Source organism: Podarcis cretensis (assembly GCF_951804945.1).
Source record: "Podarcis cretensis genome assembly, chromosome: 14".
Taxonomy (NCBI): Eukaryota; Metazoa; Chordata; class Lepidosauria; order Squamata; family Lacertidae; genus Podarcis; species Podarcis cretensis.
Window position 1 is genome coordinate 6,638,850 of NC_137183.1, and position 24,092 is coordinate 6,662,941.

The following is a 24,092-nucleotide window of genomic DNA, read 5'->3' on the forward strand; positions in this document are numbered from 1 at the left end:
ATCTTTTATGTGACAGTCTTCTAGATATTTGAAGATGGTGATCATACCACCTCTCAGTCTTCTCTAGGCTAAGCATATGCAAGTCCCTCAATTCCTCATAAGGCTTGATTTCCATACCCTTGAGCTTGTTTTTTTTTTTTATATAAAAATTTTTATTAGGTTTTCACATTTTATACACACACACACAACAAAAACAAAACATATATAATTTCATACTCTTACTTTCTTTACCCTCTTTCCTTGACTTCCCCCCACCCCCTCTTCATACATCCCAATTCCAATAATTAATTCAGCAGGCTCTTATCTCTCATCTTTAACATATTATTATTATTTTTAAAACTTAACTCTTTTTACTTGTCCACATTTAACTTATCCAATTCTCTTATAAACATTAAATCTTTTTTCTAAGGTCGACCTAATTTCCCTCCCACGAATTTCTCCCTTTATATTTTAATTATATGTCATAATGGCCAAATACAAAAATCATAAAATTTTGAAATTCTGTTCTCCCCTCCCTCCCTACCCCGGTTTCCATCCCTTATGTCCACAGAAACAGTTCCTAGCCCGGATTCCTCACATCCGAGGCCTTCAAGTCTCTGTCAGTCTCTCTCCGCCGATTTTGTTGGTAACCCTTTTTGTTGGTCCTCAGGTCTCGAAGGAGTTCAGTCGCAGTCACACCAAGTTTTCTTCCATCCAAAATACTTAAAAGCAGTTGCTGCAAAAGGTCAGCTGATCTCCCATACTCAAAGAGGAAGTCCCAATCATATTTCTTTATTCTTTTAAATTCCAGAATTCCAGGTACTCCAGGGACTTCCTCCTTCATCTTTCTCATCTTTCGCAGATTTGTAATCCGAAGATCTTCTTTATTTCCTGACAATATAGGCTTCTGATTGGTATTTTCCTTTTCCACTCCTTCTTTCCTCTCCACCTGTTCCAAAAATGTCTCTTCTGGTTCAGCTGCAGATTTCTTATTAGTCAAATCCTTTATGCATTCAGCAGAGTTGTTTGTTTTAGAATTCAAGGTCATAAGTTCTTTGTTCATAGCCGTACTCTGCTCTTGCAGGATTCCCACAAGAAAAAACATTTTTTCTATCTCTGCCAGTATTTTTCCCTCTGCAGCCATTGTAATGTCTCTAGTTCCCCCTAGGGGGATTCCAATTACTTGATAGTCCTTTTCCAACAGTCCGTTACTTATTGTTTATAGCTACGTTGTTTCCAACCACCTCAGTTCAAATGCAACACTTTTAATTCAGAGAGTTTTTAAGTAACAAAGTTCTTAACTTTAACCGCCCGTTTGACAGCTCCTTTGACAGCTGTCAAACTCCTTATTCTTTTTCCTCCGGCTTACGCACAGGACACTCTGGGGGGGGGGGGGTTTACACAAAAGCTTCCAAAATTCCTCACTTTCTCTCCAGCACAAAGACTTCTTCTGTCAAATTCATTGAAGTATCTTTTATCTGACAGCAAAAACAATACTCTCCACCTTAGTTCTCCAATCCTTGCTTTAGATCGTTTGTAGGTAGGGGGGGTGCGGACTTCCCTTTAGCACATCCCCCGATTGTACCAAATTCAAAGGTATAAATTTTAAAGTCCAGATTCCAATCTACTCACGGGTTGTTTATTTTCCAGTCCGAATTTTGGGAAAAAAGTCAGCGCTCTCCGGCCATGGCTTGCGGCTACGCTCCGTTGAAGTAGCGGTCTACTCACAGCACCATGCCACTCCCCGTACCCTCTCTGTAGCCTTTAAAAAGGCTCTTCGTGGGTCGGGGAAGGCGCTTAAAGGTGCCCACCGAGTCACCAAGTCCGCAGGCTTCCGTGCCTGCGGTTTCTAAGGGTCCCCGCGTCGCCGGCGCTGTAAGACCCGTCCTCAGCAGAGCCGATTCCCTCCGGAAGTCATACCCTTGAGCTTGTTGGCCACCCTCCTCTGCACACATTCTAACTTGTCAGTGTCCTTTAATTGTGATGTTCAAAACTGGACACAGTACTCTAGGTGGGGCGTGACAAGAGGAAATGGAGTGGTCCTATTACTTCCCTTGGCCTGTACACTAGACTTTATTAAACGTGGAACAAGCATTATGCCCATATCCTTCCATTCTGTTTGTTGCTTAATCAAATAGCTTCTGAAAATTAGTTTTATTTATAAGAATATTTAACTCGTAAAACAACCAAGTCAGTATACATTAAAATCATTGAAACACAATAAATCTTTAAAATTGCATAACAAATGACCAACACTATTTATAAATACAAAAGGAAATTCAATATTTCAAAGGCAATATTTAAAAATCCTGAGTTATTAACATAAGATTATTATAGAAATCATGGAATAACCTTTCTCTTGTGTGAAAAAAAAATGCAGGGGGCCTCTTTCTTCTCATACACTACCAGCTGTATGAAATCCATTTCCATCTTAAATCTGAAGATATGCGAACAAAACATTGAGTCTGCTGATGGCACCCTCACAAGAACTAAGGAATTGAAGTTAAACTGAGCACATACATATAAACAAAACACCTTACAGTCTTAAGACATTCAAGTTACTGATTGGAAGTGTTGTTTTATTGCTAAAACAAAACTGTTTAATTTAAAATTGGTCCAGTTCAGGCATAACTATCTGACTCTATCTGAAAACACTCTTTGCTGTTTTCAGTCAGTAATGTTTTATTTGGGACTGGGAAACATGTGGCTCTACAGATGCTGCTGGACTAAAATTCCCATCATCCTTGACCATTGGCCATACTGGCAAGGACTGATGGGAGATGTAGTCCAAAACATTGAAAGACAAGCATTTGGAGAGGCCTAGCAAACAGGACTGCAGCCTTAGGTTACTTTTATTGTGTAACTGTAACAGACTGAATATTGAACGAGTGTGTGTGCTTTTAAAGAAAGTCTCAGTCAGTAAGGTAGTTTGTAATAATAGTGTAGCCTGTCAGACCTTCCATAGTCAGATCATTGAAGGCAGCTTTTTAGCACTAATCGGAACTCTCCCATCATTTGTAAGACAGACAGAGCACTTGGGGAGATACAGCACTGTGCTGCTTATATGGAAAAAATTATATTTAAAAAAACGCACACAGAACACTTGATCCAAAGCAAAGGAGTCCACATTACATTGTTTAAGAAGGACGTTAACATTTGTAATGTAACAGTTGCACTTTGCTTTTCCTCATGTGATTTGTATGCTCTAGTCAGTGATAGCAAAAGGACAGGCAAAGCTAACTATCGGTTCTTATATTTTTAGCTCCTTTGCTTTGTTCCTGTGCAACCTGAGATCCTAATACCTTACACACAATGTTAAACATAATGTTAAGGATTCGTCCACTGGCATTTTTAGCAAGTTGTAGAGAGGAGCTTAGTGCAGTTCTTTCAGGTAAACATTTTTTTTTCATTTCAAAAAATCTAGGCAGAAGAGTTCTGTAACTCTTAGATTTTTACACTGTGTTGTGAATTCTAACAAAGATGGTATGTTGTTACAGTGGTGGTGGTGGTGGTGGCTGTTGGCTTTTTTTAGATTACTGTTGTTTTCCGAGCACTGATCCCACCGCATCAGCTATTACCTTAAAAGATGCTTCCACCTTGCTGGAGTAATGGATTTAACAGAAAATCACAAAATTTTTCAGTTTCATTTAGGGATCTTCTTCCCTGACTGTAGTTATGTTTTCAGATGTTCTCAGCTTTATTTATCTCAAGCTTTCATTAAGTAACTGTTGACTTCGATAAAAACGTTGCTTCATTTAAAATTGTTTTATTGTAATTTAAAATCATTCCTGCCATTGGCTACCTTGGGTGCTACTAAAATAATGTTATAGATTTGGGAGTGGGACCCCACCCCCTAAAATTAATAAATGGTAGGATTTTGATTATTTGGGATGTGAAGGGAGAAATACAAACTGCAGAGGAACCTGGCCAAGCTAAGGCCATTAAGAAACAATTGAGAGTCATTGGCAATACAAAATGACTGTCCTTCCCCCCTGCCCTGAGATGTGAACAGAGACTGGGGTAAGGAAGGTTGCCATGGTAACTCTGTATTTGAGGAAAAGGGAGTCTGGTAGCAAGAGGTTCTGGGGAGGAGGAGGAGGAAGAAAGACTGGGATCCACCTGTGGGCAGGCTGGCTGCAGGCAGGCTGGGGGAGATTCCTTGGATTCCAGGGCTGCCCTGCGGTGTGGACAAGCCCCACTTGAAATGATCAGTAAGATCTGGACTTTCCCCATTCAGACTGAAGGTGTAAATTGGTGGATAAACCATATTTCTTCAAGCTACAACAGTCTCTGCGGTGTCTCATTTCTCCAAAGGATCACAGATCCTGGGTGAGTTCCTAGAACCCCATGGGCTCTTGCCACTGCTTGGCAGAGAGGGGGGGAGGCACTCAACTTTTGTAACAATAATTATTAAATATGTTCTGATTTTACTTTTGTTGAAGAATTTAATTCAGCTGACTGCCTTGTTTAGATTTGCTGGTCCTCTGCTATAAAAAAAGATTTCACTACCTTTCTGTTTCATAGAATCATAGAATCATAGAGTTGGAAGAGACCACAAGGGCCATCGAGTCCAACCCCCTGCCAAGCAGGAAACACCATCAGAGCACTCCTGACATATGGTTGTCAAACCTCTGCTTAAAGACCTCCAAAGAAGGAGACTCCACCACACTCCTTGGCAGCAAATTCCACTGTCAAACAGCTCTTACTGTCAGGAAGTTCTTCCTAATGTTTAGGTGGAATCTTCTTTCTTGTAGTTTGGAACCATTGCTCCGTGTCTGCTTCTCTGGAGCAGCAGAAAACAACCTTTCTCCCTCCTCTATGTGACATCCTTTTATATATTTGAACATGGCTATCATATCACCCCTTAACCTTCTCTTCTCCAGGCTAAACATGCCCAGCTCCCTTAGCCGTTCCTCATAAGGCATCGTTTCCAGGCCTTTGACCATTTTGGTTGCCCTCCTCTGGACACGTTCCAGTTTGTCAGTGTCCTTCTTGAACTGTGGTGCCCAGAACTGGACACAGTACTCCAGGTGAGGTCTGACCAGAGCAGAATACAGTGGCACTATTACCTCCCTTGATCTAGATGCTATACTATTGATGCAGCCCAGAATTGCATTGGCTTTTTTAGCTGTCGCGTCACACTGTTGGCTCATGTCAAGTTTGTGGTCAACCAAGACTCCTAGATCCTTTCCACATGTACTGCTCTCAAACCAGGTGTCACCCATCTTGTATTTGTGCCTCTCATTTTTTTTGCCCAAGTACAATACTTTACATTTCTCCCTGTTAAAATTCATCTTGTTTATCCTTCTCTTTGCTGCATGCAAACTGCCCTACCCACCTGAGTGTTTTTCAAGGGACCACCACTCATTTGTTGTGTGTAAGGTTTGTGTTCAGCTGTTTCAATCCCTGGAATCAGTAGTTAGAGAAGTTCTGTGTCTGAAACCCTGGAAAGCTGTGTAGACAATACAGAATTTAGATGGACCAGTGATCTCATTTTGTATAAGGCAGCTTCCTATGTTCCAAAGTATGGCTTGTCAACATATAGTTATTAAGCCTTAAGCTCTACAGTAGAGACCTGGCCAATATTTGTTGTGATAAACCTGCTCTTACTTACCTGAGGCAGAGACAATGTATAACTTGTGAAATGAGGAGATAGCAAGGCTGCTTCTGGAAAGAAACAGAATATCCTGGATGCAGAGGTTTATGATCACCACAACCCGTCACAAATGCACTCTTTCTTGGGAAGGTACTTGAGCAGGTGCAGGAAACTTGTTGCCTTCATCTATTGCAGTTTAATATCCCTGGTTTCAAGACTGTGTTAGCCTTGGTTGCCCTAGTGAATAATCTTTTGGGGGGAAGTGTACAACCCTCTTGCTTCTGTTCAAATCTTGTGGTAGCTTTTGATACCATTGACCACGGTATCTTAGACTGAGTTTTGGGTTGGAAGTGGTGTTGCACTGGTTCCACTGCTACCTATAGGACAGTTTCATTGGGTTGCTGCACTTCATCTCCTTGGCAGTTGCTCTGTGAGATGTTACAGGTATCATTTTGACCCCAGAGCTGTTCAACATCTATATGAATGTGTTTGGAGCATCATTAGTAGATTGAGAATGTGGTGCCATCAATTTGCATCAATAGGCCCATCTCTCTTTCTCTGAGTTGGGTGTGACTATGCAAGCCCTGCACTGGTGCCTGGATTCAGTGGTTGGCTGGATGAGGGCCAATAAGCTGGGGGGGGGGGATTTTGACATTACAGAGGCCTTGTGGGTGGGTAGTTCCTGGTTCTGGGAATTGGGCAGATTGCCTTTTCTAGATGGAGTTGCACTTGCCCTCAAGAGACATACACTTAATCTGGTGGTTATTAATCTTCTTAATTTTTTTTGTATTTGTTTATTAATAGGTTTTGTTTTATTTTACATGGTTTATATACCTCTTAATCATTAGAACCTCCAAGTGGCTTACATAAAACCTCTAAGTGGTTTACACAAAACTATTATTTGTTATCTAGTGCCACGATGGCAGAGCTATTTATGGAATGCGAAGAGGAAGAGCTTGAGCCATGGCAACAGAAAGTGAAACCAATTGTTGTGGATGATGATGATGACGAACCCATATTTGTCGGGGAGATCCTGAGCTCTAAACCATCCAATACCTGTAAGGTGACATTTTTTGAAAAATACTGCTCTTAGTGATATGTCTTATAATGAATGCATCTGTTCCAGTTGAGGGTTTTCTGGCACCTTGTTATAAATGAAGAGTGCCCCAAAATAAGTGATTTCTGAACAACTACCAGAATGATTTTGCTTTTCTCTGTAACTCACAGTGGATGATTGGAACCTGATCATGTCCATATTTCTGACTTCAGCATAATTTACTTTTAATTAAGTGTGCAGTTGCACCCTTATTTTGATAGTTGAGATAAAGGCTTACACAACTGGCACAATCCAAGCTCTTAGTATCCCATTTTAATGAATGACTTGCTCATACAAGTTTTAATTTTTTAGCAAGTGTTGGAGATGTTTTGGGAAACCCAACTGCATAGCTGTATGTGTGTGTGGTAAAAACTGTAAGATAAAGATACTTTAATTGACAGGCTTACTGAAGAGGACATGGCTATGATTGTCCTGCTTCATTCTTAGGGCGTATTTGAAAGGAATTTAGCAACCGGCTTTACTTGTGTGAAGATTGCCAAACATTTGGGCACTTATTTTAGAATTGCTGTAACTTCATGGTGAGGAGTAGCTTGATTTGTTTGCATTCTCTTCCATATGTTCGCACAAGTATATTTTACATCTCCTTACTTTCTAGTTGAACTAATTAACAGACTTAAACAACTCTCACTTTTAAACAGATATATTGAACAGAGTCAATCCCAGTTCATCACGGATTGGAATGCAGAATGGTGCACCAAAAAGAGGTATTCTGATGTACTCAGTCTGGTGACTTTGTAAAACTGAACTCCTTATAGTCTGAATGTGGTGGAGTTTAATATATTTCATAATTCTTTGTGGCAGGTGCTGTGGCTGTTTCTCCAGGGTTTCCCTCTGCAACAAGACCTGTAACTAGTACTCTAGCTGTTCAGCCTCAGCCAAGGGTCAGTAACGTTTCAGGAACCTCTCAGGTCTTGCAAAGACCTCTTTCTGGGTGTTCATCACTGCAGGAAGCAGCCAATGCAAGCACTGGAATATCTCAGCCTATCAATATATCTGCCACCACTCAATCATTAGCAAGGAACCTCGGCATACCTGTAATGGCTCAGTCTCCATCCAGGCCAGTGGCCACAGTAACAGCACAACCAGTATCATTAAATCGGGTGAGAATTGACCCTTTTATTTTATTCAAAGAGGGGTTTTCTTTTATTGTTTAACTGAACAGTGCTGGCATAACAGTACTCATTAAAAGCTCTGAAAGTCATTTGGTTTTGCTGACACAGCATAGCTTTGCCTGAAAATTAGCATGTTCAGTAACAGTAATTTGGGAAAGCAAACTGATCAAAAGTTGAACTCTTCAAGACTTTTAAAACAAAATTCTTTAATGTTCTTATAATAGTAATCATGACTATTCATATGGCTTGTATCCTATAATCTCTTACCCATTAGTCATGCTGACTGAGGCTGATGGGAATTAGAGTTTTCTGGAGGACTGTAGTTTCCTTCTCTTTGACTTTTATAGATTTTAGAGTTGCAATGTTTAATTAATTAAAACATTTAATTGACTTAGAGAGATCAGGCTGCCAATTTAAAAGCAAACAAATCATTACAAGATCTCATAAAAATTGCAGATGGCATTCCCCCCTCCCTTTTTCTTTTGCATAGGAGGGAGATGTCCTATAATATGATCTCTTCTCTGCCATGAGCATGCATCATCTGAAACCAAAGTTTCAAAAGTCCATGACACATTCTTCACTCCTCCCTGATCCTAAATTGCAGAGCTAGTGAGGACTGATTAAATGTTTGCCTCCTTTCAAAGATGTGCTCCCAGTATTTTATAGGTAGATTTTCAGTCCTTTCAGTTGCAAATGTTGGGTTTAATTTGCAGACTCAGTTACATTGGATATGAGAATTAAGAGGTTTTGCCAAAGACTTCTTGGAAGCAATGAGTTCTAAGAAAGGAAGTAAGAGAGGTCCCATCAGACTGTGTGTGTGTGTGTGTGTGTGTGTGTGTGTACACCCACACAGCCATTACAAAAAAGATAAAAAAAACAAAAAATGAAATCCCAACTTTTCCCCGCTCTTCCCAGGACAGATCAATCTAGTTAGGTTAGTCAAATCTATTATTTCAGTAGTTGCCATTCTTCAGGGTTATCAGTAAAGTATTTTATGTATAAAAGGGTGCCATCTGGCATATGGGACCATTGAACTATCGATGAATGAACAAAGATCCAGGGCAGTAATGCATCAGGATATAAGAATGAAGGACAAGGCAATTTTCTGACTGAATCTTAGAATACAAGCTGTGATTTGTACAGACTTCTACAGAAAGGAAAATATTTCTTTGCAGAAATTGGGTGACATATTTAGTTAGATTTGGATTTGGATTTGGTTGATTTACCTATCCAACACAAACATTCCTAATTACTTTGATTATTTTTTAAAACCTTACTGAATTTATGCTTATGAAGGTAGCATTAAGTGTTGTTTTTGAAAAGATAACCCAAAAATAGATTACTAATTGGAATATTACAGCTGAGCTAATTAACAAATTCTTCACAGGTTATACCGAATAATCCTTTGCCTGTAGCTTTTGGTTTAAGGCAAAATTCAGGAGTAACTCAGAGTGGATCTGCAGTGACTATAACAGGTATGACTACTACATTTCCAAAGTTTATTATTCATATCATTAAAAGCAAATCTATAATAAAAAGAAAAAAGAAGCATTGCCAAAACAACCAATAAAATGTGTTTTCCTGTTTTTTGGGGGGGAGAGGAGAGGCGCTTTTTAAATGGTGCACACATTTGGTGCACTAGGATCATAATGATAAATTAAGGCTTATTGGACATAGTTGTAATGATCCTCGAAGTAAAGAGGATTGCTTGAGCCTCCATAAGTATAACTAATATAAAAACAGACATTGAAATCCTTATTCTGGCACTTGACTGTATTCTTGAAGAGGTGTTTTGATGATGGAGTTGCTGGTCTTCTGATAGGCATTGTCTGCAAGGTTTTTGAACATAAGGCATCTTTATTTTAGACTTCCTCCTTAGCTTTGCAGCCCCCCCCCCTTACACAGAGGTTATGTTCCGGGTGCCCACACACATAAATGAAATTGCATAAATTGGGGAGCGCCCTCTAAAAAGCCTCTAAATGCCTATTTCCCCCTGCTCTACAGCTCCTTTTCCATACAACTCTCTCTTCAATTAGAGTTGAAGCTCTGGGGCCAGTAAGAGGACATGTGGGAAAGTGGTGGGTGGCAGCTGCTGTGCTTCGCCACACATCAGCTATTAGGTAGGGAGGCTGAGCAGCCTGAACAAAGCCCCGCTGCACCTTAGGTCTTTTGAGGGCTTCATCTGCCTTCACTGACGTCCTCCTCTGGCTCCGGGGAGGCTTTTCTTGTGAGCCACAAGGACTCTCCTGCCATTTCCAGGTGTGATTCTGTTTATTTATTTATTTCCCAGCACCATGTATATATGCAGTCACATGTGAGTATTTATTTCTTTGCTAGCGTGCTACTGATACGTCGTTCTAAGTTTATTATACTTGCCTGCTGCTTGTCTAGTTCCAACTGAGATGCTAAACCATGCAAACCTCCATCTGCAGACTTCTCATAACTGATGGCTCTTCCATATGGGGGAAAAAACTTTGAGGAAGGCCAGATTAGAACCAGACTTCCTAAGTGGCCAGTTTTCTACATGGTGCTAATTTATTTTTATTTTATTTGTGGAGGAGCATTCAGCCATGTAAGCTCCTTGTGATAATGGCTATATTTCACCTTCAGAATTAGAGACAGCATGCTTCTGAATACAAATTACTGAGGGAAAACCTTGAAGGTGGTGGTGGTGTATCCAGTCCTGGAAAAAAACCATCCTGGGCCCAGAGGTTTATTCTAACTACTTCCTGGTCACTAGTCTGGGTTCATGCCTTGTTTTGAGACAGAATCAACCTTGGCTTTCTTGATGGATGACTTTCTTTGGAAGAGGAATAGCGAGAGTTCAACCCTGTGGAATCTTCTGCATTACTGAGTTGCTTTTGGGATCCTTGACTTTACGGTGACATCCTCCTGCACTATCTCCATGTGTTAGGAGCCATTTTATGGTGGTTTCACTCCTACAGGGTTGGTTCCAGAGAGTAGTATTGGGTGACTGTGCCCTGGCCCTTTGGCAGTTGATTTGTGTGGTGCTGCAGGGCACAATTTTGTCCACAGTGCAATTTAATAGCTATAGCATTTGAGAGAAGATGTCACCAATATGTTGATGATGGTCAGCTCCATTTCTTTAGAACTTTTGTTTCAGGAGACGCTGTGCATGGGTTGGATGAGGACTGCATCCAGAGGCTGCAGCTGGATGTAATAAGGTGGAGACCATATGGAAGGGTGGTTCCCAGGTCCAGGCATTAAGTTATATACCTGTTTTGGATGGAGTTGCACTCTCTGAAGGAGCAGGTGCATCCTTTGGGAGTGCTCCTGGATCCATTGCTTTCCCTAGAGGCCCAGGTGAACTAATTAGCCTTTGCTAGATAGTGATAGCTTTACTGCAGTGGTCCATGCATTAGTAACATCACAATTAGACTACTGTAGAAGCACTCTGTGTAGGGCTACTTTTGTGCCTGACTTGGAAACTACAGAGAGTGCAAAATGCAGCAGCTCAGTGAGACATCCAGGTTTACGCATATTACACCAGTGTGAAAAATCTGAACTGGGCACCTATTAGCTACTAAGCCAAGTTGAAGGTTTTATTACAAACATTTAAAGTTGTAAACAATGTGGGATCACTGTATCTAGCAGAACCCCTCTCCTGCCCCAGTACAGACCCAGCTGATATTTTAAGATCTTTTAAGAACCCTTGCTGGTCATTCTGCATAGGCACCGGTTTAAGGTGCCATTTGGCAATTAGATTGTATATCTGAGTTTCTAACACTGCATCTGAGGCCCTTCTTTGTGTGCCTCCTCCATGGAAGGTCCGGGGGGAAGGTCCAGGGGGCAACAACACAATACATTTTTTTCTGAAGCAGCTCCTGTTTGTGAAGGCTCACCTGGCACCTTCGTTACATATCTTTAGGCACCAGGCAAAAACATTCCTCTTCGCCCAGGCCGTTGGCTAATTAAGCAGTCTGCAGCCTTTTAAACTGAAGGGTTTTTTGTTTAGTTTGTTATTATGTTGTGTATTTTGTATTTTTATACTCTAAACAACCCTGTGAAACTCAGACAAAGTGTGGTATATAACTTGAACAACGACAACAACAGTAAGGCAGGCTCCTGCAACCTCAGTATTGCTTTGAATTCGAGACATGGCTGAAAACTGGATATGGGCCTACTGGTGAAGGCTGAAGTAATCATGGTTACTGGATTAACTGGATTCAGCCCTTCTGGGCCTTCTTGAAAGCATGAGGAGCTCCTGAATTTGTTACTGGATTGTTTCAGTGGGTAGGAGCAGGGGTGTTCCGCTCTGGGTGCCATTCCAAAGGGGGGGGGGTGTCAAAATGCCGACACCCAATCGGCAGCACCTCGGACGAGCACCGTTCTGGGTGCTGGAGCAGGTTGCTCTGCCTCTGGGTAGGAACAGCTGCACCAACTTTTGTCTGGTGGGAAAAGTGCATCTCTCTTTGTAAAGCTCAGATCACAGCAGACTTTCACCTGGTGATAGCCTCCAAAACCTTGCAATGTCCTTTGCCTTGGACAGCCTTGGACTAGTCAGAAACTTCAGCTAGAGTTGAATGTAGCAGGCTGTCTCACAGTGGAGTAGTAGATGGAGCACATGTCAGTGAACTAGCACATTAACTGGTTATGATTCAAGATGCTGGTTTTCACTTTTAAATTCCTAAAAAGCTTTGGATCAATGTTCTTGAAGCCTTGTTTCCTCCTTTCCTTGTTCTCTTGCATTGCATTGTGATCTTTTAAATCATCTGCTAGTGCCTGCTCAGTAAAAATAACAGTTTACCAAATTACGTGCTTCTGTCTTGAATAAACTCTTGATACATCTACTGATGCTGAATGGCATGTTTGTCCTAAAGCTAATAAAACAATCAAATTTAATTAATTCAAACAAATAACATTTTGCACAGTTGTTATGACTTGATAACTCTGCTCACAGTGACCTTGCAAAATACGGTTTTATGGGTTGTGCCATTTTTGTTGACGATTGTACTCATTTCTGGGGTGCTGATTTCCTGCTTTAAGATGTTAGTCAAGGTTAGAGGACTTTTACTCCTCCACAAAGGCAGTGATCCTCCTAATTCTACCATACCTTGAAGGACTCTGCAGCTTGAAGCAGCTGGAATCAGAGTATTGCAGAAGAAAACAAGTCAAGGCTTGCTTGGGTTGGTTTTAGCAATAGTATATTAAATTAAGACTTACTTAATTTTCAAAACTATTTGTAGGCCTGTCCAAGCGTCCTTCCACTTCTGAAGCTCACAGTATTAATCCAAAAAAGGCCAAGGCTGATGAGGCAGTTTCTGGAAGTGATTCACCTTCAGTTATATCTCCAAATGACACATCATTGCTTCAGAGAGGTAGGGAAGCGTCTTATTGTCCCAGCTGTTACAGCATTTTCATGAAGAGATATATCAGAAATGTTTTTTTAAAAAACAGAACAAATGGTCTTTACAGGAAAAATTTAGTGTCATTACGTGGTACATTGGTGCGGCAACTTTCCCAGTCCAAGAAGAATTCCACAATTTTTGGTGCAAAGAGTGACTGTTTAAAAATGTAATAATAACTTTCTAGAACAATGAGAGAACATGTAATGTAGGTGTAGAAACCTGGGGCATTGGAGCTAGGAAGCCAGAGACCGGCAGGTACCGCTCCCTTGCCCCAGGCAAAGGTGGGAGGCTTCCACAGAGAGGGCACCCCAACTGGGGATCCAGTGGCGTAGCATGGGTTTCTAGCACCCAGGGCGGGACAAGTGTTGCACCCCCTTGGTGGACTGGGCAGCTGGGGTGGAGGTGCACACCCTGAGCTCTTGTGAACAGAACCTGTGAGGACCCAGCGGCCCCTGAAACACAGATGGGAGCATTAAAATAAACTACTTTCAAAACTTCTTTGTGGGAGGGTGTTGCTGGTGGCCTGTATGTCACTTTGCAGTCACTTCAGCACCATCCTCAGCTGAAAAAGCAACTCTAAAAAAATCATTAAAAATGGGAGGGCAAAGGGCCTGGACATGCACCAAGGAGCTGTATGAGGTTGACATGGTATAAGGTGGCCATTTTGCCTAGAATACAACCCCCCCCCCCCCGGCAAATGTTGGCTGTGTCCCTAATATGCTTACCTCGCATTCACATCCAGAGTACAGAAAAACAATGAGAGAAATATGCTTGTATAAGAGTGTTGTTTGAAGGTGCACAATGCAGTGTGATTTTCAATTAAACTAAGGGTGAAACATCAGGGCTTAGATTGAAACATTTTAAATTTAGGCCATGCTGGAAATAGACAAACATGGTACTGAGCAAATGCCAGTATTCCACCAAGCTGCAGAGCAGAAAGAGAGATGGGGTGGTGGGGAAGAGGAAGGGAAGTGGCAAAGTTTTGATTGCTAGCCATGCAGCATAGCGCTTTTCTTTCTCCGCACAGATTTATACTTAAGGATTTGCTATGGTTAGGTTTCTTTTTTTAAAAAAAGCAAACAAACACAGGCTTACTGTTTCAGAAATGGTTTTCAGTTGAAGATAGGCAGGACTGTACCATTAGTTTTAACAGGTTAGTGAAGGACTTCTCCTGCATTTATATATTTATTAAGCTTCGGGGGAAACTGAGTGTTGTTCACTCAGGTTTGTTTGAACAGAAGAGAGTGAGGCCAGAGGCCATTCAATGCAGGAAAGCAGCGTTGCTCCCACCACCTGCTTCCCCAACCGTTGCCTTTTATTTGCTCGGGGTGGGAAGTTACTGCCACCCATTTGCCTCACTTTCTCCCAGCACCCTGCTCTGATTCTGCCCCTTGATCTGGCATATCCCCACCCTCCCAATTACCTGCCTCCACGACTTTGCGAGGAAGCACAGGGGAAGCAAGACAGAAAACAAGCTCCTCACTCGCTTGCAGCCTTCCCTTCAGCTCTAGGAATGACAGCTCTTTTGCTGCTATTAACCCTTGCAGAACTGAGCAGTAGGAACCTCTTTGCTGGTCCAGGCAGAGAGTGAGGAGAGGGACAAGGGACACTTGCGGGGTTTGCATCAATGAGGGAACCTGTCTCGGGGGTACCTGGAAGCACCTCTCTGAAACGTGTGCTGGGGCAATTGCCCCCTCGCCCGGCCCATGTTAAACCTCTCTTTGTGAATCCTTCTCTTTACAAGGAGTTGCTTGGTATCTACCCATCTTACCAAGCTTTAAAGATTGCACTTTAATCCTGTCAACTGTTTTATACCGTTTTTATGATTTTGTGCCTTTTAGTAATTTCTAGTTTTTGTATTTATATTTTAATTGATTTATTTTTGCAAGGCACCCAGAGAATATAAAGTGTAAAAATACTTACAAATTTAAGAGTCTTGGAACATAGCAACTGATTTTGATAGCATGTAGAATGCAATTATTCTCTCAAAATTATCACCCTTTCAGAAGGCCCATGGATGTAAGCATTGCTGTCTTCGACCTAAGAGCTCTTGATGCAGCAGGTCAAGCATAAATATGTCCAAAAAGTAATTAGTTTACTTTTGCATATCTACATTAATTAGTGATAACACATTGACAGCCTGCAACAGAAAAGATTCTTTCCGTTTGCCAAAACTACAGTTCTTGTGCCACTTGGGGAAATGTTTTGCTTGTTACAGGCAAGCTATCAAATGACTTACGCGTTGCCTTTTGAGGAATATGCACACAAAGAGACGAGGCTTTTTTTTTTTAAAGAACAAATTATAATGTTACTGGTTATATATCTTACTTATCTGCTTTTGTTGGTGAACTCTGTATGTTTGTCATAGTTACTCAAGCGGTACATCATAAATTTGTAAATTTGAAGAAAGTGTCTGTTCAGAAGTGATAATTAAGTCATAGGGTGTACTTTTCCTTTTTACAGGTATTGCTTCGAGCAATGTTAAACATGGAGCACCTTTTCCACAAGCATGTCCAAAGTGTAATATTCATTTCAATCTTTTGGAGCCATTAAAAAATCACATAAAGGTAAGGACGTGTTTTGGCAGAGGAAGGGGAACAAAATGAAATCATAGATATGGCATTGAGTATTAATACATTTTAAAGATGATAGAACTTAAGAGTTAATTATACTTAAGCATGTAATGGTTCTGGCTAGTTGCTGTTCTGTGGTGCTTTGAACATTATCCGCTTTCAAAAGCAAATTTCATGCATAGCTGTCAAGATGATAAATAAGATTGGAAGAAGGGCCTGGCTGCTGAGTCGTGCCAAAGGCCCATCTAGTCAAGAAATCTGTTCTCCCAGAGGCCAACCATTGCCCTTTGTGAGAATCATGATTTTTGCTTTTAAAAAATAACTTCATTTTGCATATTAATTTTTATGGCTGCTTGTGGTTTTCCCTGTGTGAAGAGCACTTTAAATGGCAGAATGTTCAGCTACAGCATTTTCTGTTTGCTATGTTTGTTTCTATGTATGTTATTAAGGATATTGTAACTCATAGAGAAAATACATACTAAATTAAGCTGACTAGTATTAGCCCTCTTAGTACAGAGTTAAAAAGAAGCCTGGGATTTATTATATAAATGTGCAGAATTCTGTACAGCTTGGACCTGTTATTTAATAGCCCCTTTCCTTGAAACCATTCCTTGAAACCATTCCAGCTTCATTATAAATATATTATGAAGAGATCTTAAATTTTCTCTCTTGTTGTTTTTGATTCTTTGCATTGCTTCCTTATATGTACATCCCATAGAAGTCAAAGCTGGTGCCACTGTTATGTAATGCATAGTAAGCTAAAGATGCATTTTTATAACAGATGGTTTATGGAATTGGGGACTCCATCAGTATTTATGCTAATCACATTTGGGTGGAATTAAGTACCCTTGATCTCAAGTTACAAAACCGTCATAATTCTAGGTGTGTTTCCTTAAAAGTTATCTGAAATCTGTGGCCCTCGCTTTTTTACAAATGTGTTAAAACTTCTGGCCCCACTTACATACATGCAACTTACCTGGGCTCAAAATATCAGGTATTCGGGTTGGGAGGGGAAGGTTTACAAACATATTTTTGTTAGGTTCTAGGCTATACTTCAGTTATTTTCTTTAAAAGAGAAAATGGTTTAGTTCTTCTTTAACTTGCTTCTCTTTCAGTATTGCTGTCCAGATATGGCACATACCTTTCTGGGAATAACCCAAACAGACAGTTCAGGGACATCAACTAAAATGGCTGAAACTGAAAAAGGAAAACTGATCATGTTAGTTAATGACTTTTATTATGGCAAACATGAGGGTAACGTCCAGCTGGTGCGTCAGGAGCAGAAGACACATACGACCTTCAAGTGTGCCAGCTGCATGAAGCTTCTCAAAAGCAATATCAGGTATTTTTATATCCTGAAAAATGTATGTGTGATAAAAACTTTGGGCCCAGGTTTGGCTAGTGTGTAGCTCACAGTGTCACTGTAAGACATCATAGGTAGTGTTTTCCCCCTTTGTTTTTGTTTTTTTTTTTGTGCAAAGCTGATTTTACATTCTTTCACAATACGGTGTTTTCCTAATGCTACACTCAGAACAGTCTGAAGATCATACTAGAGATTGAGAGTTCATCTTTGGGAGTCCTTTCATAAGAGAGAAATGTAATCCCTGGGAATGGGGGAGTGACAGTGTTTCTCGGGAGAAGCTGCCCTATTTTTCATTTATAATCTTTGAGATCCCACTTGCACTAATCTGCTTGAAATGATAAATAGTGATAGCAGCGTATTTTAGGTTACTGTTTTTTCTGTTTCCCTCTATTTCCTTCCACGTGTTTGAGGAGCTTGCACAGAGGAAGGCACTGCAGTCCATTAAAGGGCATTTTAAAAAACATAATATGCTAAATATGTGTTTATGGCAGCGTCTTTAGCACCTGTCTAGTTTATTCATTAATTATTATTTTTTAAAAGTGTGGTCTATTGAGCTGTTCTTTGTGTCGCTCCCAGGTTTATGAACCACATGAAGCATCACTTGGAGCTGGAGAAACAGAATAGTGAGAGTTGGGAAAGTCACACCACCTGTCAGCACTGCTACCGTCAGTTTCCAACACCTTTCCAACTCCAGTGCCACATTGAAAGCAGCCATACCCCTCATGAGTCATCGAGTAAGTTTCTCAGATGCTGTGTCTTGTACAGCAGCCATTGGTCTAGATCACTGGTAGTCAACCTTTTTATACCTACCACCCACTAATGCATCTTTCTTAAAGGTAAAAATTTCCTTACCACCCACCAGTGCTCGATGGGAGGAGGATTCAGCTTGTGCTGTAGAACTCCCTACCACCCACCTAGAATCCTGAAACGCCCACTAGTGGGCGGTAGGGACCAGGTTGACGACTCCTGGTCTAGACGGCAGCCGTGCTATTTTGTCATGGTGGGGGCACATGCACTCTGCCCTAGTTGGGGCATGGGCATGCAGCAGTCCAAAGAGATATGGGATATTATGGTTAGAAATATTTGACTTTTGCAGCTTAAAAGCATTTCTACTTTTCATTAGGAGCAAAGTAATAGGCAAATATTTTTGCCACAGCATGATTTAAAAATTAGGCTGCCAAAAGACTTGAGAGCTGTCCTTGGATTAATAGGCAGCATCTACTTTGTCCTCCCTCCGTGGTTCCAATTAAGAAAAAAAAGTTCACCTCTTGTTTCTGTTCTTTTCTAGCTCTATGTAAAATATGTGAACTATCTTTTGAAACCGAGCAAGTTCTTTTGCAGCACATGAAGGACAATCACAAGCCTGGGGAGATGCCCTACGTCTGCCAGGTACCTCAGAACATCCTCCCCCTTGTGTATGGCTGTTTGTCAAAGACTTGTTTCTAAAGAACGTTGCTTCAAGGCAGTCCATCTCTTTTTCCATTCTAGGTGTGCAGTTACAGATCATCAGCATTTTCAGATGTGGAAAAACACTTTCGAGCTGTTCATGAAAATACAAAGAGCCTGCTGTGCCCATTTTGCCTCAAAGTTATTAAACTTGGGGCACCATATATGCATCATTTCCTGAGACACCAGGTAAAAATACTTGATTATCTTTGGAGTATAAGCACTAGGCAAGAGGGATGTAAGATGTCTCTGCAGAAGCAACTAGTAGCTAATAAATTGTTAATCCCCCTCCCCCCAAAAGCCCTGGTCTTCTATAAGTTATGGTAACAATAGAGCTTAGAGCCTTATCCACAATGAACATTTGCTGACCGTTAGCATACTTGAGAAAAGTTCAGCTACATTCACAAAGCTCCAGATGTCAATTTAAAGTTGAATATGGCTAATGGCAAAGGGTTTTTTCTTTTAAAAAAAATGTTTCCAAGGTGAGATGGTGGCAGACGGAACTTGGAAGAAGTGTTTGATAGTAGGAATGGATGGTGCCTTAACCCATACTGTTTTCTTGCAAAAGTTTGGTTTAAGGAGCTGGAAACTATATGCTGTATCTAACATTCTGTGTCTGCTAGTGTGATTGTGAGTTTTAATCTTGCCTAACGGGAATCCAGTGCAACAGTTGTGCTAGTAGAAACTCACTATGCAGCGCATTGCTGGTAACTTTGTGCCTTCTTTGGGGCAGCAAGGTTCCCTTGGTGCAAGCATTTCACTAGTGGAACAAGTGTACTTAACATCACATTCGATACAACCTTATGTGATGGTGTGTAATTAATGTGAATTGTTTGTGATTATTTTCTATCAATAACTTAGTACAGGATTTTGTTGATACTGAATACAGTTAGTCCTTTATTGCTTGCAGCCACTGCTCATCACTTTTGCACTGTTTATGTTTTTGAAACCTCCTGGAATATTAAGCTTCTATTATCCATTTCATCAGTATGTTTTGGCTTAAATATATATTTCTTTTTTTAAAAAAGAAAAAGGGAGTACATCGCTGTACCAAGTGTAGACTCCAGTTCTTGACATGCAAAGAAAAAATGGATCACAAATCTCAGCATCATCGGACATTTAAAAAACCTGCTCAGTTAGAGGGATTGCCTCCAGGAACCAAAGTAAGCTTAAAGCATCATGTAATGTTTATTCTGAAAAATGGCTACAGGGAAATGGCAGGAGAGAGTGGTGTGTGTTCATGTGTGTTCCCCACTGCTGCTGGGTTTTTTTGTGGGGAGGGGACTTGAAAATCACACTAAGGCTCTCTAGAGACTTGCAAAAGGGTTCAACTCTAGGCACCTTTTAACAACATTTAAAACCTTCCTGGGACTCAGATTTAAATCTGCAGCAGACAGGGGTCTTCTTTGTGGTGGCATCTGCTCTGTTCTCCTGGATTTGCAGAAGTTCAGTCCTGCTTGGGTCGCCTGACCTGACCTTAGGTGGGTGACCAGCTACAAATAAATTTGGACATACACTATGCAAAACAGATAGTTTCAGCCACCATGGACCCTTTAATGGATTTCCCCTTGCTGTGTTTGTGTGCTTTATATGAATAGGTGGGAGGGGAGTTTGCACATAAGCATGTGTGTGTTCGTCACGCTTTCCTGTGTATTGCAGCACAGGCTCTAGCTGTGATTGGATGGGTACTGATCTCATGGTGGGCATACTGCTAGCCATTGCCTCTGAGAAAGTAGTCTGAGGGTTACAATAACAGAATTGTAGCATTGGCAGGTACACCAAAGGTCATTTATTCCAGCCCCCTGCAGTGCAGCTTGCTCAGAACTGCTCAGCCTTGTGCCATCCATGCACTCTTCTTGCAAGTCTTTTCAGCAAGATAAATGATTGCCATTCATTTAGGAGAGAGTTAACCGGGTCTCATGTTTCTAGGTTACCATCAGAGCTTCTGCTGGATCTCTTCAGCCTGGATCAGCAACTGCATCTCCTGTCATCCCAAGTGCGTCTACTTTACACTTGTCCACCAGTGCAGCTAAAGTGACAAATGCTAAAACGACTCAGAACAAAACGAATGCAAATAAAGTAAAGCCAAAATTGAAGCCACTGAGCGTACAGAAAAAGCAAGGTCTGGGGACCACCCACAATAACAGCAGCAGCAGCAGCAGTAGCAGTGGCGGCAGCAGCAAAAGAAACAATAAAATTGCAAATACAGCATTAAATAATCTAAGGTAAGTCTCCTGGTAGCTTTCCAGAGTGTAGTTTTGAATGTTAACTGATTGGAATAAAAAAGGAAATAGAACTTGAGTTCTTCTGAATCAATAGAATGGTAACAAGATTAATTTTGACTGGAATGGCCAAGTGTTTGGGCCTTGTTCAGTGGGTGGGTATGTTCTGATCGTTAGAGGGTTGGCAATGCAAGTGTCACTTGGATCAGTTCCCCAGTACAGTGGTGCCTCGCAAGACGAAATTAATTCGTTCGCAAGTTTTTTCTTCTTGCGAGTTTTTCGTCTTGCGAAGCACGGTTTCCCATAGGAATGCATTGAAAATCAATCAATGCGTTCCTGTGGAAACCGGCTTCAGACCAGGTCCGGGGACAGTCTGTCCCCTGACCTCTTCTGAAGGCTGGGGGGGGGGGGACAAGGGCTTTTCTTCCCACCGCCAGCCTTCAGAAGGCTGTTCTGAAGGCTGGTGGTGGGAAGAAAAGCCCTTCTCCCCACCTCCCGCCCCGCAAGCTCCGGGGACAGGAGGGCTTCGCTGCCGACCCCCAGCATTTTAAAAGCCCCCGGCACAGCGGAGACTTCTCCGCTGTCCCGGGGCGATCTTAAAATGCTGGCGGGCGGCAGCGAAGCCTTCGCTGCCGACCCCCAGCATTTTAAAAGCCCCCGGGACAGCGGAGGTCTTCTGAAGGTAGGCGGTGGGCGAAAGTCTTTGCTCCCCCCCGCCTGCCTTCAAAAGCCGTCCGGGATAGCGGAGAAACGCAGGCGGGGGGGAGCAAATACTTTCGCCCACCGCCTGCCTTCAGAAGACCTCCGCTGTCCCGGGGGCTTTTAGCGCAGCGCGCTTCCCTGCTATCCTGGACCGCTTTTAAAATGCTGGCCGTCGGGAGCAAAGACTTTCGGCCCCCGCCGGCCTTCCTGGACCTCTTCTGAAGGCCGGCGGGGGGCGAAAGGCTTTGCTCCCCACCGCCAGCATTTAAAAGAGGTCCCCGGAGATTTCCCTATGGGCTTTCTTCTTGCCAAGCAAGCCCATAGGGAAATTCGTCTTGCGGAACGACTCAAAAACGGAAAACTCTTTCGTCTTGCGAGTTTTTCGTTTTGCGAGGCGTTCGTCTTGCGAGGCACCACTGTATAAGGGTCACCAAATAGGACCTTTAGAGGCAGTAGTTTAATTTCTTTCAATAGATCAGCTTAAGGACTGTACAAGTAACATCAACATATTTTTTCTAAAATTGTGTAGGTTTTTAAACTTAAGAGCTATCTGCTTTCAAACACTTAGTGACAGCAGATAGCTTAATGTGGACCTTCTAGGATACACAGTAGGCTTAACTGAGCCAGCCTAAGACAGGGACTGGCACTGGTTCTTTAAATTCCCAAAACTTCCGCACTCTGCTCCTTTCTTTTGCTGTGACTGACTAAATAACCATGGCTATAGAAGTGTGTGCACAAGAGAGACTCTTTCCCCAAGAGCATGTGCCTCTGTAGGGAGACATTATTGGCATGCAGAGATGCAGTGAGATAGAATCAGAGTTGTTGAGTTCCAAGTGTCATGTAGTCCAACCCCCTGCAAGGAATCACAATCTCTTTGTTCCACTGTCAAACAGCTCTTACCATCAGAAAGTGCTTCTTGGTGTTTAGTTAGAATTTCCTTTCTTGTAAATTTTGCAGCCATTGATTTGCATCCAACCCTTTGGAGCAGCAGAAAACAAGCTTGCTTCATCTTCCATGTAACGGTCCTTTAGATATTTGAAGATGGTTATCATATCTCCTCTCAGCCTCCTATTATCCAGGCTAAACTTACCCAACTCCCTTGGCCATTCCTCAGAAGACTAGGTTTCCAGACCCTTGATCACCTTGGCCACTCTTATCTGCACACGTTCCAGCGTGTCAATATCCTTCATAAATTGTGGTGTCCAGAACTGGACACAGGATTCCAAGTGGGGTCTGATCAGAGTCTTGTATTGGGTCTCAGCTACAGTAGCAGTAAAAACTCTGCAGATAAAAGACATTTACAGTAAAAACAGTCTCAGGCATGTGCCTGAGCTGGAGCCAAGTGGAGGCACGGTGCCTCTGCCCCATCGCTGATAAAAGCAAGAGAGAGGAAGATGTTCATATGAAGAACCTTTGACAGTTGCAACCTGTGTACACATTTTCAAACCTTTTCCACTGCTTTCAGTTGGTTAAGCATTGCAAACCTCTTTGCCCAGTATCCATAAGGCCTTGAAGTAAAGAAGGCTATTTTCAGAATGCCATGTGCTCCTTGGAGCTTCCCAGCTGCCCTTCCCACTTCGTCCCCTTGTGCCACATTGACTTCCACCCTGGAAGGTCCTCTGGAAAGCCTCTTTCTAAAGATAGGGTGACATTATAAAGCAGAATTCAAAAGCCAGATTCTTTTTCTCCAGGCCAGTGATATTAACTAAGCAAGCTTTTCTGGAAATAATGATTTGAAATGGGAACTTAACTTTTTTCTTAATACTGCATACTAATTCTGACATTGGTTCCTATTAGATGCCCGAATATTCAGAAGTGCATTGAGTGTTATTCTGATATAAGGACATTCGCCAGCCACTTTCCAGCCTATGTTCGCTGCAGTTTATGCAGATACAGCACTAGCTGCAGTAAAGCCTACGTGAATCACATGATGAGGTAGGAAATCTTCAGCTTCAAGTTGTTAAATGATGTCTATGGTTTGTTTCTGTTCTGGTAGATTTCTGGTCTTTTTTATATTGCAGCCAGTCTGTGCCTCAGTGCAACCCTAACACCGCCTTCCCTTGTGTGGGCACTGACCCTAACCAGGATTACCCCTTAAACAATATTTGAAACCTGCTTGTTGGTGGTTGGAAGCCTGGTTAGCGTTCAGTGTGGTTAAAGCTGAGGCTGGGGACTTGTGCTCAGGGAGAGAAGAGGCAGGCAAGGAGCATACTGTCTCTCAGCCAGTGCTATACTGCAATGCCACAGCTGCATTCATGGAAGATTGGGGCTCTGCATGGCTTTAGCGTCCTCTCTTCCATGATTTATAAATTAGCATTTATGCTTTTTTAAAAATAAATGCTAGGCTGCTTTCTTCCACTAAGGGACTCAAAGCAGATTACAGCGTAAAAATAGAAAAATAATCAAAGCAATACCAGAGCAGCACAATAAAATTCTGTGGTAAAATCAGTAGTCAGAAAAGCAGTGAAGAATATCCAGCTCATCAGAAGTAAAAAAAACCTTCAGTTGATTTAGCCTTCCCCAGAGATCTCTTCAAAGAATCAGGTTCTCACCTGGTTCTGGAAGGCCTTCCTAGGGAGAGCATTCTGAAGCATTGATGCCACAACTGAAAAA

General features: G+C 41.8%; 2 protein-coding genes across 6 annotated transcripts in view; one reads left to right on the forward strand and one right to left on the reverse strand.

The window, feature by feature from the left end:
• Nucleotides 1-24,092, reverse strand: part of TEX9 (testis expressed 9) — a 119,095-nt gene that overhangs the window by 36,890 nt on the left and 58,113 nt on the right. The window lies entirely within an intron of this gene.
• Nucleotides 1-24,092, forward strand: part of ZNF280D (zinc finger protein 280D) — a 35,291-nt gene that overhangs the window by 1,484 nt on the left and 9,715 nt on the right. For 3 of the 5 annotated variants that reach the window (XM_079953147.1, XM_079953145.1, XM_079953144.1), the window contains 14 exons: nucleotides 6,488-6,633; nucleotides 7,331-7,396; nucleotides 7,494-7,792; nucleotides 9,192-9,279; nucleotides 10,095-10,118; nucleotides 13,012-13,143; nucleotides 15,637-15,740; nucleotides 16,862-17,088; nucleotides 17,686-17,843; nucleotides 18,398-18,498; nucleotides 18,598-18,744; nucleotides 19,584-19,718; nucleotides 20,485-20,780; nucleotides 23,277-23,414. In XM_079953147.1, the coding sequence (XP_079809273.1) occupies nucleotides 6,495-6,633; nucleotides 7,331-7,396; nucleotides 7,494-7,792; nucleotides 9,192-9,279; nucleotides 10,095-10,118; nucleotides 13,012-13,143; nucleotides 15,637-15,740; nucleotides 16,862-17,088; nucleotides 17,686-17,843; nucleotides 18,398-18,498; nucleotides 18,598-18,744; nucleotides 19,584-19,718; nucleotides 20,485-20,780; nucleotides 23,277-23,414 (2,054 nt within the window). In that variant the 5' untranslated portion in view covers nucleotides 6,488-6,494. Of the gene's footprint in view, nucleotides 1-6,487; nucleotides 6,639-7,330; nucleotides 7,397-7,493; nucleotides 7,793-9,191; nucleotides 9,280-10,094; nucleotides 10,119-13,011; nucleotides 13,144-15,636; nucleotides 15,741-16,861; nucleotides 17,089-17,685; nucleotides 17,844-18,397; nucleotides 18,499-18,597; nucleotides 18,745-19,583; nucleotides 19,719-20,484; nucleotides 20,781-23,276; nucleotides 23,415-24,092 lie in introns of those variants that run through there. The other 2 variants (XM_079953148.1, XM_079953146.1) reach the window with 2 other exon arrangements.